This window comes from Amphiura filiformis, chromosome 10 (genome assembly GCF_039555335.1).
Source record: "Amphiura filiformis chromosome 10, Afil_fr2py, whole genome shotgun sequence".
NCBI lineage: Eukaryota > Metazoa > Echinodermata > Ophiuroidea > Amphilepidida > Amphiuridae > Amphiura > Amphiura filiformis.
In genome coordinates this window covers 49,102,383-49,118,756 of record NC_092637.1, presented here as the reverse complement: position 1 = coordinate 49,118,756, position 16,374 = coordinate 49,102,383, and the positions used below count along the sequence as shown (strand labels likewise).

The following is a 16,374-nucleotide window of genomic DNA, read 5'->3' as shown; positions in this document are numbered from 1 at the left end:
CCAACGTCGTTGCAAGAAACAACAATACTTACGATGACTGGAATGTACATGTTAGGTCGTGTGTGATTTTTCCTTGTGGATTAATGGTGAAAATTCTAGAAATAGGAATACCCACTGCTTTGTATGCCCAGCTATCCTGTATGTATGAAGAATATGTGAACAAAAATATTGTTAAAAAATGAGCATTCTTCTCAAAGAAAAAATAATTTTACAAACGTAATGTCCTACAGATTTTTAATAGCTGTTATTTCTTTTTATATTAATATAAATTCATTTTCCTTACTTATGCTTTTTGGGGGCCATACAAATCAGGCATGAGACTGCACTTTCCTAAAAAAAACTATAAGAAACTGAAAGTCTCCTGCTTTCATGTCATGGTGGAAAGAAGCAATTACACCTACTATTGGTGGCTATGAATTAAATGGACTTAGGGTTGAAAGATGTTTAGTTAGAAAGTTATGAGCGAGAAAGTACCCCTTTTGGTCAACCAATATTAATTTTATACAGTAGTCCATGCATGGGGCTTAAAATGTTTTGTTTTTAGCTCTGATATACCAGCATGAAATCTCACAGATGGGGATTCGGGCCAAGGTAATTCAATCAAGATGAAAACTTCATATGCGATCAGGCAAAATGATTTGGATGTCGGGAATATTGATTTTGAGATATAATCAATAATAGCATTCAACTTCCTTTGTATTTTATTGTTCTGAGCAGCACTAAAATGGCCATATCTCTGGAACCATAAGTTTAATTATGATGGGGTTTTTAGCAAAATAAAGCTCTGAGAATGGCTCATATAATGAGATTGAAAACTGAATTTTGATTTTGATCGACATCAGACTCATTTTGCTTGATCGCATCATTATAATTCAATCGGGCCAACTCCAAGGGCGTACCAAGAGCCTCGGGGGCTCATGGACAAGGATCCGCGCGGGCCCTTTTAACATCTCCTTTATCAGCCCTAGTTCATTTTCACTTTTTCTCGGGTTGAAATTTGTCCACCCTGTCCACCAGCTTTACGCCCCTGGCTATTTCCCTTTAAAGCAATAATGTGTGATTTGAATAAAGAATAGTTTCCTATTTAAATGTTTGTTTTCACTGATCACATTATCCCCATTTAATTTCGAGGCAAACAAATGAGGTATAACAAAGAAAATTGCGATTTCATTCCAGCGCTTACAATGCGTGTACTACGCTCGCCGATCGTAACATGTAATACTGCACGGAGCATCGCGCTCGACGTGTGTACACATAAGCTGACATCCACGGGAGATGTTAGCATGCAGTCGATCGATGAACTCTGAATAAAACCGGGTCGACCCGGTTTTAATATAAAAAGTTAAATTTAAGTGTTATTAAAGCACTTCAGGCTTAGTCTTTTACGTGGTATTTTAGTACACCACTGGGCATTATAATTATGCAAAAAGTAGAAATCAGAGTAAAATTGAGGCGCGCTGTGAAGCAAATCACACATTATGGCTTTAATGCAAGATAAGACAAAATTTCTTGTACAACTTACATTGACTCTGTTGCCAAATCCAGCATAGAATGGGTTGAGTCCCATGCCTTCCTCATTCTGGGTTGGAAACAAGGATTTAATGTCCTGTAAACATTTGATCTTGAACTCTTCTGGTTTTCTAATAATCACCTCACTGTAATGACGATGGGGGAGAAAAGACAAAATAAAACAGATGATTAGTCTTCATATTACTGAAGCAGTCAAGCAGTCAAGTTAGCTCAATCGATAAAGCATTCCACTATGGTGCAAGAGGTTGGAATTGCAGGTTCGAACCCTGGTGGTGGTAAAGTGTGTTCTCGTGGAAAAATTGAGTTCGCTTGAATTTCCCTGGACATAGAACTTACTGCCAATTGTCTCATTGTAACCTGTACAAAACTCAGGGAGCTGATCCTGGTTGCGATGGCTATTTATGGAATGTCTAAGGTGTGCGCTCTTGAAGCAGCAAAGTCCCTGTGTTGTAGTTAAATGGTTTATGGAATGATGTGGGGCCGTAGTGATCAGTGACAACCTGTAAAGTGTGCCGAGGCTGGTGGATCAACGTCTAGGCGTTGTGCCTATGTGCGTAGCGCACTATAAATCACTGCGCTTTTTAAAAAATACAGATTCCATAAAACTTTGTTAATGTTGTACAGTGGTCCAGTTAGATTCTATATGTGAATATTTCAAGGGGTTTGTGCATGAAGGCCCAATCTGGATGGCTGCCAGGTGTCATATATTTTGAGCTGCATACAATATGTGACCATCCACCACAACTGAGCCCGGATGTCTCCAGTGCCACTATTGAGATATGCTCCATTGAACTTAACAATAAACAATAGGAAACAAAGGATTTATTGACTGTTTTATTGATTTTTCACTACTTAAATGTCAAGTACTATAGACATGATATACATCATTTTAAAGCTAATTTCAAGCAGAATATTTTGGTTGAATATCTCAAAAATGATGATTGGCTAATTCAGGGCTCAGTTGTGCTGGATGGTCACATATGTGACACAATCTGGTCCATGGGGGCTAGGCGGCAAATATGAAATTGAGATAAAGGCAAATATATGGAGTAAAAAACAATAAATTGCGTAAGAAAATAGACATCACAAAACTTCAGAACTTAAGAACCAAGTATGCTAGACGTTTGGTATTTTCAGTATATGACAGCCAAATAAAAGTTGTTATACTTAGTTCTCTGGGTTGATAGGATGAACAAATGTTTTAATCATTCCCCAGAGTAGCCAGCGCAAATAAATGTTGAAAATAAAAACACCAAGAAAACAGAGCATCTGGCTGGATTCGAACCGTCGACCATCGTAATACTAGCACGATGATCTAGCCAACTGAGCCACAGAGGCAAATCTACAGGTATTAGGTTTGAATGTTTGCAATAATTGCCTAATGTTTATATTTGCCAAATGTTTGTATTGTATTTGAAGTAATAATCATAGAATTTGTCGGCTGTATTCCATAGTGGCGTATAGTGGGGCGCCGCGAATAAACAACTTTTTGAGAAAATCAGGTTTGAAGAAATGTCAATTTAAAATCGAAATTGTGTAAGTCAGACATTCATTATATTTTGTAAATGATGTGAAATTTCTGTAGTAAACTAAATAGATTTTATATTTATATATTTTCAGAAGAAACAAATACATAATATTGCTGGCAAACTGAAAACAAAAAGCACAATACTATACGTCACTATGGAAAACACGCAAAACGCAATACCCTAACCTAACGTTAACCTTACGCCACCTTGGTCGCCGTGTAATCCCTATGGCGTTACTTTTCGTCGGCTTGTATTCCATAGTGGCGTACAGGTCCGATACGTCACTATGACATGTAGAGAAGTGTACGGCACTATGACATACAATGTTTTTCACTTTTGCTGATATTTCATAATTATAAAATATGTATAAAAAGTGGCGTATGGTCGATACGCCACTATGGAAAACACAAAATTTCACTTTGTAACTATACGCCACATTTAGTTAATTAATTACTAATTAATTAGCTAATTTTGACTAATGAGACGAAAAATGAAAGAGAACATCATTAAAAACATATGTGCCAATTTTCAAAAAAATGACCAAAAATCACTATACGCCACTATGGAATACAGCCGACGAATTGTCAAATATGCCTCCTGGTTCTTACCTATGGAATGCACGGATCAAGGAGCTTGGATTCAGCAGCAGAGGACCATCTGGCAGCGACACCTTGTCTTGAATAATACTCTTCAGGTAACCTTTTGTATGCCTCGCTTGGCCTATGGCACGAGATGAAAGGTAGAGGAATTCATAGCCGTTAGCCTTCATACTGGTGTAGAGATTGGCAACTCCAGGGTGGGTCCAGTCTCTGCCAAGGACAGGAAGGATTTGGCCCATAACATCAGACCTGGGAAGAAAGAACACATTTAGAACCATATCAATTAGTCATTTGTACCAATGTTTTAAAAAAGATTACTGGATGACTTAATTTGTCCATAATTGGAAAGTGGAGAGGAGAATATGTTCACATGGCAGCGAAATTACAGCGCTTTGATCCCTCTTAGATCCGGAAAAGACGCTATATAAAACACTGAAATTTATTTATTTATTTATTTATCTACATTTTATGCAAACTTGATATTTGATACTTGATTCAATTAATTGGCTACTGAAATAAACATAATTAATTCATGTGTAATGCCCTTCACTCCAAGTTAATTTTTAGTATGTGGAAGGGGGATTGCATGTCCCCTGAGGATTGTGGGTAATTTGATGTCTCTTGGTTGGTGACATGTAACCCCTGTACATTTCATACGCAATCTTTCAAGTAATTTATTTTCTTTTTGGTCAAAATATTAACTATTTTTATGATTATCATGTTACTTTCTTATTCCAAGAGATGAATTTACCCCCACTCTATCCCAAGCATGGTTGAGTTAATACCCTATAAGCAAGGCTAACTAAAAACCTTCTACTTACTTTGTAATAGTGCCATCGATATCAGAGACAATGATTTTACTGTTATACTTCCATAGATAGATAGTCGACTCACAGACGGCTGTGCCTTGATAGCGTGTGGTTACAGAATAAGTAATCTCGTTAGCTCCAGGCTTCAGGTTCAGTTGTTTCTGTAATGCAAAAATCACAGCCATTGAAATACATGTTTCCATCAAAGAAGATTTTCACAACATCCCATAACAGAAGGTGTGGTTCCCTTAAGATGTAATGATTGTAATCCTGTAACTTGACGATGATCAAAGTGGTCAAAATCTTCAGATTTAACCAAAATGTCAATGCTATCCTTGCCAAAGGTGCATTTACAATCAGTGGCGCATGGGGGGGGGGCAGGGGAGCACATGCCCCCACTTTTGTTGGCCATTCGGGGGGAAATTTGGAGGAAAACGCTAAAACAGCACCTTACACACCTAAATCAGACTCCATTCGGGGGAAATTAACAACCTGGCCCCCCACTTTCAATGTGCTGCGCACGCCACTGTTTACAATGCGTAAACATGAAAGTGAGGTCCCAATTCATTGGCTAATTCAGTCTCCCCACAATCACAACAATAGGCCAATAATCTGATTGGCTGAATACCGTATATCTTTGAATAATCACCCCCCCCCCTTCACTTAAACACCTCACCATCTTTTTCAACCAAGATGTTTCAAAATTGCTGATATTCCATGCTATCTTGTGTAGCAAGCTTACCAAGGTGCACACACAATCGCTAAATGGTATCGGTAGTTGTCAAGTCTGACCGTAAACCCAGAAGTGAACTGGCAATCATTGTTCATAGTTCGTCATTTCAGTGTGAGTTTTAAGCTGACCTAATGATTTTAACTGGAATTATTCTAAAAATGACCGCTAATAAACATCCCCCTTTTGGAAAATGCAATACCCCCGGGGGGCGACTATTCGAGGATATATACGGTACGCGTCAAAGTTTAACGGGGCGCACTTCAACAAGTGCAAGAGAATATACATTTCCTCTCTTATGTACTTACACCTAGAGAAGATATCTTACCCTTCCCAGAATCCTTTGCAACTTATACATCACCTCATTTCATCAAATTACACCCCTATTATTTTGTACAGGCTCCTTTTTATTTTGTTTTAATTTTGAGAACAGACTGGCTAAACATGGGTCGAGCTAAACATGGGTCGATAGTCTAGAAATAAACTTAGTTTGCAAGACCTGGACATGCTCTATTCATGAAGGTACATTTCATGTTGCACTAGATGCAAATCATTACAGAAAATTGAAATGCATGAAATGCATTATGGGAAGTTTAAAATATCTTCTCTTGACTTACGCCATTTCGGTGCATAACTGGACATAATATTCCGACATTTGACTTACCAGCTGCTCATGTGATAATCGGATTGACTTCTTATAGTTGGTGGGTAGGATTTCACCTTCTGACCTCTCGGTTTCACCTCCAGACCTTTCCTCTGACCTCTCCCTTGCACTCTCGACCAGCTCATCTCCCCAGCTCATCTCATCATCTCTTCTGTAGTATGAACAATATGGGTGGGGAATTGAGTTAATTAGCTAAGCTAAGATGATTCTTTTATTTCTAAGCTTAATGAACAAATTCAAAAATGACAAAGTATATGACACAACTTATTTCATTACAAAACTGGGCTCTTTCTGCTCCTTCTGAGAAGAAAAACTAGAAGTAGATCAAAATAACACTGATGACTGATGTTTTGTAATAACCCTACCCCCCTGAATACCATAAAATACCACAGGCTGGGAGCCTCCTCCCCCGGGTGTTATGGTTATCAATTAATATAAATCAAGAAGTACAACCTATATTGCAAGTCCCTCCTCCCCACACTAGTAGATTATTTGATTTGTTGCCTAAAATATTCAGATAATTGCAACATCTGGATTCTTATTTATCGACAGGAAAACCTCCTACATATATGTGCATTTGACCGTGTTTGGTTGTGTCAGGAGTATGAAGTGTATGTTTTACGCTTCTTGACTTTTATGTCCAGACTTTTGGTTGTCCAGTCCACCAAGGTTAAAGAGGATGTTCAAGGCTTGTCCTACTCTTGGCCAGTTCAGATGCCTAGTTTACCATTATTATGAGTACTGATTGATGCACAGAATGTATGCCTACCTGTCGTAATCCTTCTCCTCTGCTCTCGCACCTTCCTCAGCGCTACCAGATTCCTGACTACCAGATTCCTGCAAGTGCAGTGATAAAAGACAATTACATTTGCATCATAATTTTAAGGTAGTGAGCATAACCCCATGGGTATCCCACTAAGAACTATTTTGATTGGTTACAAAGAGAGCTATATCATGTATTGAACCAATCAGAGATATGGTAAGAATAGTCAGTAGGGCTGGAGGGCTTTAAGCTTAAATTTGCTAAGAAAAGCTAAAAGCTCTATTTTGATTGGTTACTCAGATACTCATTATCATGTAATTAACCAATCAGGGGCTCTATAAGAAAGACAGGCCATGGGGTTAAATTGAATTATTGACTTGTATCTTCTATGGCAAATTCTATCTGGAAAAGGTTACAGATATGTTTGTTTGGGCAACACAGTGAGTCTCTTGAATGGAACATGAGAAATTAGGATCAAAATGGCCTCTTTCGTAAGGTGTAGCAGTTAGACAAACTTCTGTGGCCCATGTACGTGCTGGTGATCAGCGATCGCAGAGAAGTGGCGAGATCTCCTCCCCTTCTATGCGCCGACTACCAATGGGTCAACCGTCTTGTTGTCAATTTAGTCTGTTGATCAGCCAATCAGTGTGATTGTTTAACACTTCATGGGCTTACGCTCTTGTACTCTCAGCGCACTGCACAGATCACGGAAATAATAAAAATTAACTCTATTTTGCGTAAGAAATCAAGATAATCCCTTTGAAGGGTAATGATGGAATACCCAACATGTGTGATTGAACAAGTTTCAGTGCTAACAATATTCACATTTCTAATAATAGAAGACTTTTTTGCCGAGCGCTGTAATGAATATGCATAAATAGAAACATTTCCTACCTTTTTAGGTGTGGTCTGTCTTGAGGAGGAAGAACCACCCCACAGCCAGGATGTCAAACTACGCTTGTTCTTTGGCATGTGTTCCTTGACTAAACCAGACACAACCATCTGTAAGCAAACATCAACAAATAAACATGTGTAAGTAATTTTAATCTATAAGTAGGTAAACTAACTAAGGTGACGCAACTCAAGTTCAAGAACATGAGGCGTTGTGACTGAAAGAGTTAAACAATACAGTTATTTAACAGATCCCACAAGTCTCTGCCATTCAGTGCGGTTTTGCGCTACTCTGAAGGCGTCCTTGATTGTCAAGTTAATGGTGTTGAGATCGCCTATGAGCTGAGCTAGATATGTGCGGGCGGCGTGCTCCACCACGGCGATAGGCTTCTGTGGCCTGATTGTTAGGATGGAGAATGATGGAAAGTGGCAGTTCCGGTCTCCTTATTATGTGGCCCACAAGCCGTAGCCTGTTGCGCGTGAGTGTCAATGTCGCTGGGTGCAACTTTTGCCCGGCATACAGATTGTCGCTTGATAGGCGATCTGGAAAATGCACTCCAAGGCAGTAGCGCATCAGGGCACGGTGAGAAGCGTCAATAGAATTGCCCAATGTGTCTGTGATAACCAAAGCTTCACAGCTGTATAGGAGAACAGATTCGACAGTGGACTTGAAGAGTTGCATAAGTAGGTAGGTAGGCAGGTAGGTAGGTAGGTAGGTTTAAGGTGGGTAGGTGGGTAGGTAGGTAGGTAGCTAGGTGGGTGGGTGGGTAGGTAGGTGGGTGGGTAGGTTGGTGGGTAGGTAGGTGGGTGGGTAGGTAGGTAGGTTTAAGGTAGGTATGTAGGTAGGTAGGTAGGTAGGTAGGTAGGTGGGTAGGTAGGTAGGTTTAAGGTAGGTAGGTAGGTAGGTAGGTAGGTAGGTAGGTAGGTTTAAGGTAGGTAGGTAGGTAGGTAGGTAGGTAGGTAGGTAGCTAGGTGGGTGGGTAGGTAGGTGGGTGGGTAGGTAGGTAGGTTTAAGGTAGGTAGGTAGGTAGGTGTAGGTAGGTAGGTAGGTAGGTTTAAGGTAGGTAGGTAGGTAGGTAGGTAGGTAGGTAGGTAGGTAGGTAGGTAGGTAGGTAGGTAGGTAGGTAGGTAGGTAGGTAGGTAGGCAGGTGGCAGGCAGGCAGACAGGTAGAAAGGTTGGTAGGTAGTCTTGTCTCAAACTGCGATGGCAGATTCTAACCATATCCCGCAGGGTGTATACACGCGTAGAAGGGCAATTCAAATCGGACACTGTAAAATCCAGTATGGTGTTACTCTCAACTTGAGACCAAACATATTGTAGGAAGGAGGGAAGGAAGGGAGGAAAGAAGGAAGGAAACGGAAAGGGAAGGAAGGATATAGGAAAGAAGGGAAGGAAGGAAAAGGGAGAGGGAGAAAAAGAACCAAAAAAAAAAGGAAAGATGAAAGAATGCAAGAAAGGAAAGAAGGAAAGATGCAATAAATTGAACTTTGTTTGTGGATCGAAACCACAATAATGTTTAACATGATAGTACTCGTACAACTAATTCCAAATCAATTTAGTAATAATATTATGAGGGAAAAGTGGTGTAGCTGTAAAGGCTTTGACTCAAAACAGCTAGGTAGCTTTGAAGAAGTGGGTTCAAATTATCAGGTGTAATTGGGAGCCCTTGGGGATACTTGTTATGCTGAAAGGTGATATGCTGCCATTACACCTTTGATGTAGCAAACTGGTTCTCCCAAATCTCAGTGACATTGTTAAAGTGTGCTTGTATCTTATGGGAAGTGCACATTACAATCACTTTGTTTTCATGAATGAAAGAAAAGTTTAATCAATTTCTCACGACTTTACTTGTTTAGCTGTGGTGGCCTACGGCCGACATCCATCGACCTTCGGTGCCAACTGATGTTACTGGGAAGTTGGAGGGGTCACGTGACCAAGCCCGTTAGGGCTAGAATCATGTGACGCGATGAGCCGGTTGTAGGATCTTGGGAGGTGGTGGCACCCTCTGTCTTTGTTAAGGTCGCTGTTGGTTCGCCTTATGTTGATGGCCTCTTTAACTCCTCGCTTGAACCAGTTCTCTTCTTTGTCCAGAACGCGGACCCCCTCCCAGTCAATCTCGTGCTGAAACGTGGCCGAGTGTTCACCAACTGGCGAGGAGGGTCTGGAGTGTTCATCCAAGCGAGTTTTTAGAGCAAACTTTGTTTTCAATTCCAAAACTTTCAACAACTTACCTCAGGGAGTGGTCTTTGAAACACAACCATGGACATGATAATAGGGCTTGCTATTTGCCAGTTGTAGAACTTATCACCGATCCTCAACACCAGATTTGGGTTGGCTAGTATGCTAGGGTTCTTGCAAAATTCACTGTAGGAAATTTCATGCTTATTGAATAAATCTGTGGGAAAGAGAAAGATAACAATGATAATTATAGCATCCCCTTCACAATGACAATGCATGAAAGTGTGTGACTGAAGGAAAGAGAGCAAAAACTCTCCTTAATTGCCTCATCATAAGGCCTAAAAAGTTTGTCTTGTCCTTTTAGACTGACCCCCCAAAGTGGGTCACATTTCCCCCTAATTGTATAAATTCAAAACTTTTCGGTTCCTACATTTGTCTCTTTTTACATAATAGCTGGAATAAATACCAGACTGATCTCAAGTGGAGATCACTTCAAATCATCCCCAAGTTGCAAAATGGTTTAAGAATACAGAGAACATTCCTAAACCATGTGACCATATGAAGTGAACTACTCAGAGTGTACACATACGAGTACAAGGGTGGTTTGTCAGCACGTATGGAGCGCAACTGCGAAAAAAGGATTGACATCACTACCAAACTTGAGTTGAACCAAAGAATAGCGCACTGCCAGACCAAGCGCATGCATTTCTGATCACGGTGGTACAAATCATTCCATATTCAATTTATAGATTCATTGATCACGGGTGCAACATTTTTACAGGATTTGTAGTGATAAAGCAGTTTGCTACAAAATAAAATATCATGTACATTACCTATTGGAACAGTATCTTCATCTTCTTTGAGTCCACCACATAGTGACATGCGTAGATCTATAGATAGATGCTCACTGTGTAAACAAAACAATACAACACAAGGTCACATTATTCACTTGTTTCCACTATTGATTATATTAGGCCAAAGGAGGCAATTTTGAAATTGAAGTCATTATCATTATCAACATTCGGCTATTTCAGTTGAAATCCTGTGTGTCTCCCATACAGGGAACGTATATTTCAAATGGAATTACCTTAATGGGCGACTCCATTTGAAATCTAAACTCCTGTGCGGGAAATTAAGGTAAGTTGTGTATGGATTTCAACTCAAGTCTGCACAAAAAGTAACACAGCTGTTATTAATACGCCTATAGCTTCAGAACTAGTAATTGTTTTCACAATATTTCAACATAGAGAGAAGGATGATTTATTTATGCGCATTTTGATACCCCATTTGTCAAATGTCGTTCAATATTAGCAACACAGTAGTGCTTTTAAAGAAAAATACCCGAATTTGCAGTTTACAGCGATTAATGGTTATTATGCCAGCACTGTAGCACATAAAGCCCGTCATTATCTCTGCGCTTACTTCAAATCAATACAAATAGCTGCAACTTTTAAATTCGGGTATTTTTCTTTCAAAATAGTGCTGTATTGTTAATATCGAAAAAAATTGGACAAATTGGGTATCAAAATGCGCGTAAATAAATCATCCTTCTTTTTATGTTGAAATATTGTTAAAACAATTACTAGTTCTGAAGCTATAGGCATATTTATTACAGCTGCATTACTTTTTGTGCTGAATTTAGAATAGCCCATTTGATCAGATTGTGTCATTAACATCATGAACAAAATAAGGGTTAAAAATAAGTTGCAAACAATTATGTATTTTTGAAACCTTTGAAGCAAAATTGACTGCAATATTCAATTAGGGTTTAGGTGTAGTCTCTCAAGTTACAAGGATTCTTGCTGCTCAAGCCAGCTGAAAACTACAGATTTCACCGACAACTTGTTAAAATGTTTTCATCATCAATATTGGCTATTTGATACATTCATGCGCCAAGACAGGAATACTGACTGTCAATTCCAAAATTATAGTATCACTCCTGTATATACATATACATGTATCAATAAAAATTTCTACTGATCTCTTACCCATTCTCTTCATGGTGTGCCAAAATAGTGCCTGGTGACATACTGCCCACAGTGTTTGGGGACTGTGGAAGAGAGTTCCCTAGATCAGAAGACTTGTCATCATCCTTCACATCGCGGATTGTGCGAATCCGATTGGACGGTACTTGAACGGAGCTGAAATATAACAGAATAGACAAATGGCATTAGGTCATTACTGTGCTCAGCATCTTTGTTTCAATTGGACATTTTATTTTTGAAAACACTATACATACATGTACCAAGCAGAGACATATAATACATCAAAATAAAGAAAATCTTTTATTTTAGTTTCTTGTCAGAATATTGAATTAATAAAAGCTTGTTTTAAATTTGCACTTAAACAATTATTTGTAGATAAAGCATTGTCAAAATAAACTTTAACAATCATAGTGTGGAATTTTCCAGTCATGTGATAGGTGAATGACGTAGTTCACTGATGATAATAAACTTTAAAAATACTTGCTTACCGTGTGTTATCACTAGTATGAGGAAATTAAAGGAAATCCAATTCATATGCAACTCAAGCAAATTGGGCATGTAGTTATAATTATTTGATTAGAGAGCGAAATACTTAATCTTATTCCCAGACACAACAGGTGCAAATTAGTTTTTGATTTTGGTCTAAGTCCCTTTTCCATTTCCAACTTTACTGCTCTAGGCTTCAGAATTAGGGCTAGAGAAAGAGAAACTATGGTTAGAATTCATGTTTCATGTTGGGTCCAGAATAACACAAATATGATTACATGGTCCAGTCCCCTCTGATCGTGACGTCTAAATTGCGAGCAGTGTGCACGTCTGCACTAAACCTACGCTTCAGCATTTCACTACATGGCTATTGATACTTTACTGGTTGGATTTTGCCATGGCTCTAACTAGAGATTACTTTATAGAAGAGGAGTGATAAACTGGCCTCAAAAAGAAACTTTAATTTTTCACAAGGTCATATCCTTGGTTACTGACATGTGTTTAGAGTAGAGTATTGAAGTAATCCTGTGTGTAATTTTTGTTCATGTACAGGCGAATAATTGGAACCCAGCGAAAGAAATCTGTTGGGCTGTGAATGTGGTCCAGGAAGGTGTTCCATGTCAGTGCATTTTGCTGTTGTGTCAGTTGGACAACTGTTTGGTTACTGCCCAGTGTTTAGATAGAGTATTGAAGTAATGCTGTGTGCAATTTTTGTTCATTTTTATGGAGAGGATGTTTGAAAAGTTATAAGTTTCTTTTTGAGGCCAGTTTATTTAGAGTCGACAATAATCCTCACCTTTCAGGGAAGTACAGGGCATATACTTCCGGGTCAACCTCCTCAGAAGCCAAGTCTTGTAGATACATTCCTTGCTCTGTGCCCTGGCTATGTTTGATGTTTTGCACAAAGTTGAATTTATTCCACAATGATTTCCGCGCTGTGCCTTGCTTGGAAGAGTCAGAATCATCTTCTCCTTTTTCAATGTCTTTGTTGCCCTTAGTATCATGTGGGGACTGTAAGAGGAATGTTTAGCAAGTAATTTTGATTACAAATGAATATGGCAGTGCACAGTAATAAATATCCAGAGGTGTAAGTGAGGTAACGATCCACTCCTGAAAACATGCGAAAACATTATCATCATCCAATCCCGTAAATGTAAAAAAAAAAAAATTAAATTAAAATTTCATTTCCGGAATTTTTTTTGTTGCCACATTTCCGGAATTCCGGGAATTTCCGGAAGACTTACACCTCTGAATATCAAAAGAAACATTTAAATTTGTAACAATGCAGCTTACATGTATCGTCCAAATAGATGTTCAATTCATTTTTGTTTAATGCAGTTATAAGTTCACAAAAAGACACAACATAGTAGTTGGAACATAAGAAAAATGTGATGCGATCAAGCAAAATCAGTCGAAACTGGGAAATTTTAGATTTTCAGTTTCTTATAGGATAGTAAAATGCATTTACAAAGCTGCATTTTGCAGAAAACCCCATTGATATATTGAACAACCAGTTCCAAAGATACAAGCAATTAAAGCGTTTCCAAAACAATAGGAACCAAAGGAAATGTTATCTTTGTTTGGCTATATCTCACAATCGATATTTCCGAGTTCCGACTGATTTTGCTTGATCGCATCGCAAATACTGAAAGAGGAATGGCTTCAAAGATATGCAGGAAGAACCTTGAAGATCACCAACAGCTTCTTGGTGGGGGAGCAAAGGGATGGGGTTGCAAGTGCAGGAAAGCTTACATCATTCCTTTCTGGCTAAATCGGAAAGTTACATATACTTTGATGTGTATGTCAACTTTGTCAAGACCCTTGGTACATAAAACAGTGTGTTGATAATGTAGATATTTACAGTATATAAGGGCAGGAAGCTCCAGGTTCAATTAGTAAAGGGCAGGTTTGTAAGTGCAGGGAAGTTTACATGTCTTTCTTTTCTGGCTAAATCGGAAAGGGAAATCTTTTGTTACTTTCATGTCCTGTGCATGTCAAATAAAGCCCTTGTATCAGGGCTGTCAACTCTCACGCATTGGCCGTGAGTCTCACGCATTGGGTCACTTTCTCACGGTCTCACGCCAAGGTAGTATAATCTAACGCCTAGGTAGTAAATCTCACGCAAAAAGCTGGTAAATGAGTAAAATTTCACGCATTGTCATGAATAATTTGTTGCTTCTACCCCCCCCCCCACCCCTTTTCACATTCTCGAGCACCGTGGCTCAAATGATCATGGTACAAAATGAACATCGGGAGTCGGCAAATCCCGGTACGCCTCTGTCTCTCGCCAAGCAATTCGAAAAAGTTGACAGCCCTGCTTGTATATAAAACAGGTGTGGAATACAGTAAGAAAGGGCAGGAAGCTTCGGGTTCTCCAGGTTCAATTCTTAGTAAAGGACATGTTTGTAAGTGCAGGAAAGCTTACTTGTCTTTCTTTTCTGGCTTAATAAGAAAAGGAAATTTTCTTTTCCTGTATATGTCAAAGCCCATGTACCGGTACATAAAAAAAGGTTGCGGAATACAGTATAAAAGAGCAGGAAGCTCCAGGTTCAATTCTTAGTCAAGGACAGGTTTGTAAGTGCAGGAAAGCTTAAATTATGTGTCTTTCTTTTCAGGCTAAATCAGATAGGTAAATTTTCTTTTCCTGTGTATGTCAAAGCCCATGTACATATAAAAAAAAGTTCTGGATTCAATTCTTGGCCAAGGACACTGTACCATACATTTGATTCTTTTTCTTCTAAACCAGCAAAAAAGGACAGATTACATTGCACCACAAATAGTAAGCATTAATTTGTAAATTTCTTGTGGTTTATAACATTTTACTGCCAAGAAATTGATAATAATTAGGCTCACAGAACCATGATATAATGCAATGCCAACCACATACATATGGAAGCTCTGATTTCTACAGATTTCTTATTGTGATAGAAACTGCAATGTATTTTGAGAGACAGGAAACGAGACTTAATTCTTTTTCCATGGACGCTGAAAGGTCACGCTATTTTAACAATGATCCCTTGTAAACACAGATTTCCAACTTATTTTCAGGAAAAGGTTGCCTTACCTTGCAGGCCTATTAAACTGATTTACTTTTGAAGATGCATTTCTTTAAAAAAAATTTAAAATATTCTTCAAAGGCCATCTTTAAAACTTCTCAAGGCCATGTGTGTTTTTTCTAAATCTTAACACTCCATTTTTTGGATATCGATAGGGCACATTTGTTTAATTAATAAATAAGGCAAAAAAGATCCTATACTTTTGTATGTTTTTTTTATCTTTCGACAGCAAGGGTGTTACTGTCTATGATTTATAATAAACCAATTACACTATATAAAAGATTTTATAATATATTTTTTGATACTTTTGTATGTTGTATGTAATAAGGAGTTTTCAAGTTTAATATGGCACTTTGACTTCATGCGTATTTCCAAGACTTGACAGCCCCCCTTAATATTCCCCTATAAATAAAACACAGACAGTCACAACACAGTTCAGGGATAGAATAACAGTTCGGTAACCACCTGCGATGCCCTGCGATGCCCCGCAAGCCTTTAGGAAATTCAAGCAGAGAATCCACTGAAATTATGCACATTTCCTAACATTCATATTCATCATGCCTACTACACATTCACAAAAACAGCCACATTTTAAAGAACAAGTAAAATGAAAGTAAATTAAAGACAATACATTACTTCAAAAGCAAGCAAACAGAGTGGAAAATGCAATCATGCACGGTTAACTTGATGCTTTGTGTTTGTAATACAACATACATGCCTGATACATATCACATACGTATTGTATCATAACACTTTCAGCATATACAACATCTAAGTATTATTTTAAAAAGTATAAGTTTGCAAACAAAAGCAAAACATTAAGGATAAAAAATAAGGGTTGCAAGTTTTTTCTCAGCAAGTTGTGTACTTTGCAAAAAGCAACACTGTTACATACTATTAAGCTCATGCTATGTACCCGGTAATGCATAGCATGAGGATTCTTGTATACAAATTATTGTTTATGTACATTACCCATTACTATAGGATTGCTTTACATATTTTAATACCATGTCCTTGCCAATATAAAGCAATCAATATTAACGGCTGTTTTAGCAGTCACCAACTAAAATATATGGGCATAAAAATTACCCATTAAATTTTGTGTGTTAGACAAATTTTCATTAAAATGAGGCTTACAGCTGAAGTTTTTAGT

At 38.4% G+C, this 16,374-nt stretch overlaps 1 protein-coding gene across 3 annotated transcripts in view; it reads right to left on the bottom strand.

Annotated features, from left to right (window-relative positions):
* LOC140162988 (phosphatidate phosphatase LPIN2-like) overlaps nt 1-16,374 on the bottom strand; it is a 45,112-nt gene that overhangs the window by 5,148 nt on the left and 23,590 nt on the right. For all 3 annotated transcript variants that reach the window (XM_072186318.1, XM_072186320.1, XM_072186319.1), the window contains 11 exons: nt 12,962-13,176; nt 11,683-11,835; nt 10,528-10,601; nt 9,748-9,911; nt 7,519-7,626; nt 6,631-6,698; nt 5,862-6,012; nt 4,480-4,628; nt 3,668-3,907; nt 1,523-1,655; nt 33-136 (listed from right to left, as the gene is read on the bottom strand). In XM_072186318.1, the coding sequence (XP_072042419.1) occupies nt 33-136; nt 1,523-1,655; nt 3,668-3,907; nt 4,480-4,628; nt 5,862-6,012; nt 6,631-6,698; nt 7,519-7,626; nt 9,748-9,911; nt 10,528-10,601; nt 11,683-11,835; nt 12,962-13,176 (1,559 nt within the window). The remainder of the gene's footprint in view (nt 1-32; nt 137-1,522; nt 1,656-3,667; nt 3,908-4,479; nt 4,629-5,861; nt 6,013-6,630; nt 6,699-7,518; nt 7,627-9,747; nt 9,912-10,527; nt 10,602-11,682; nt 11,836-12,961; nt 13,177-16,374) is intronic.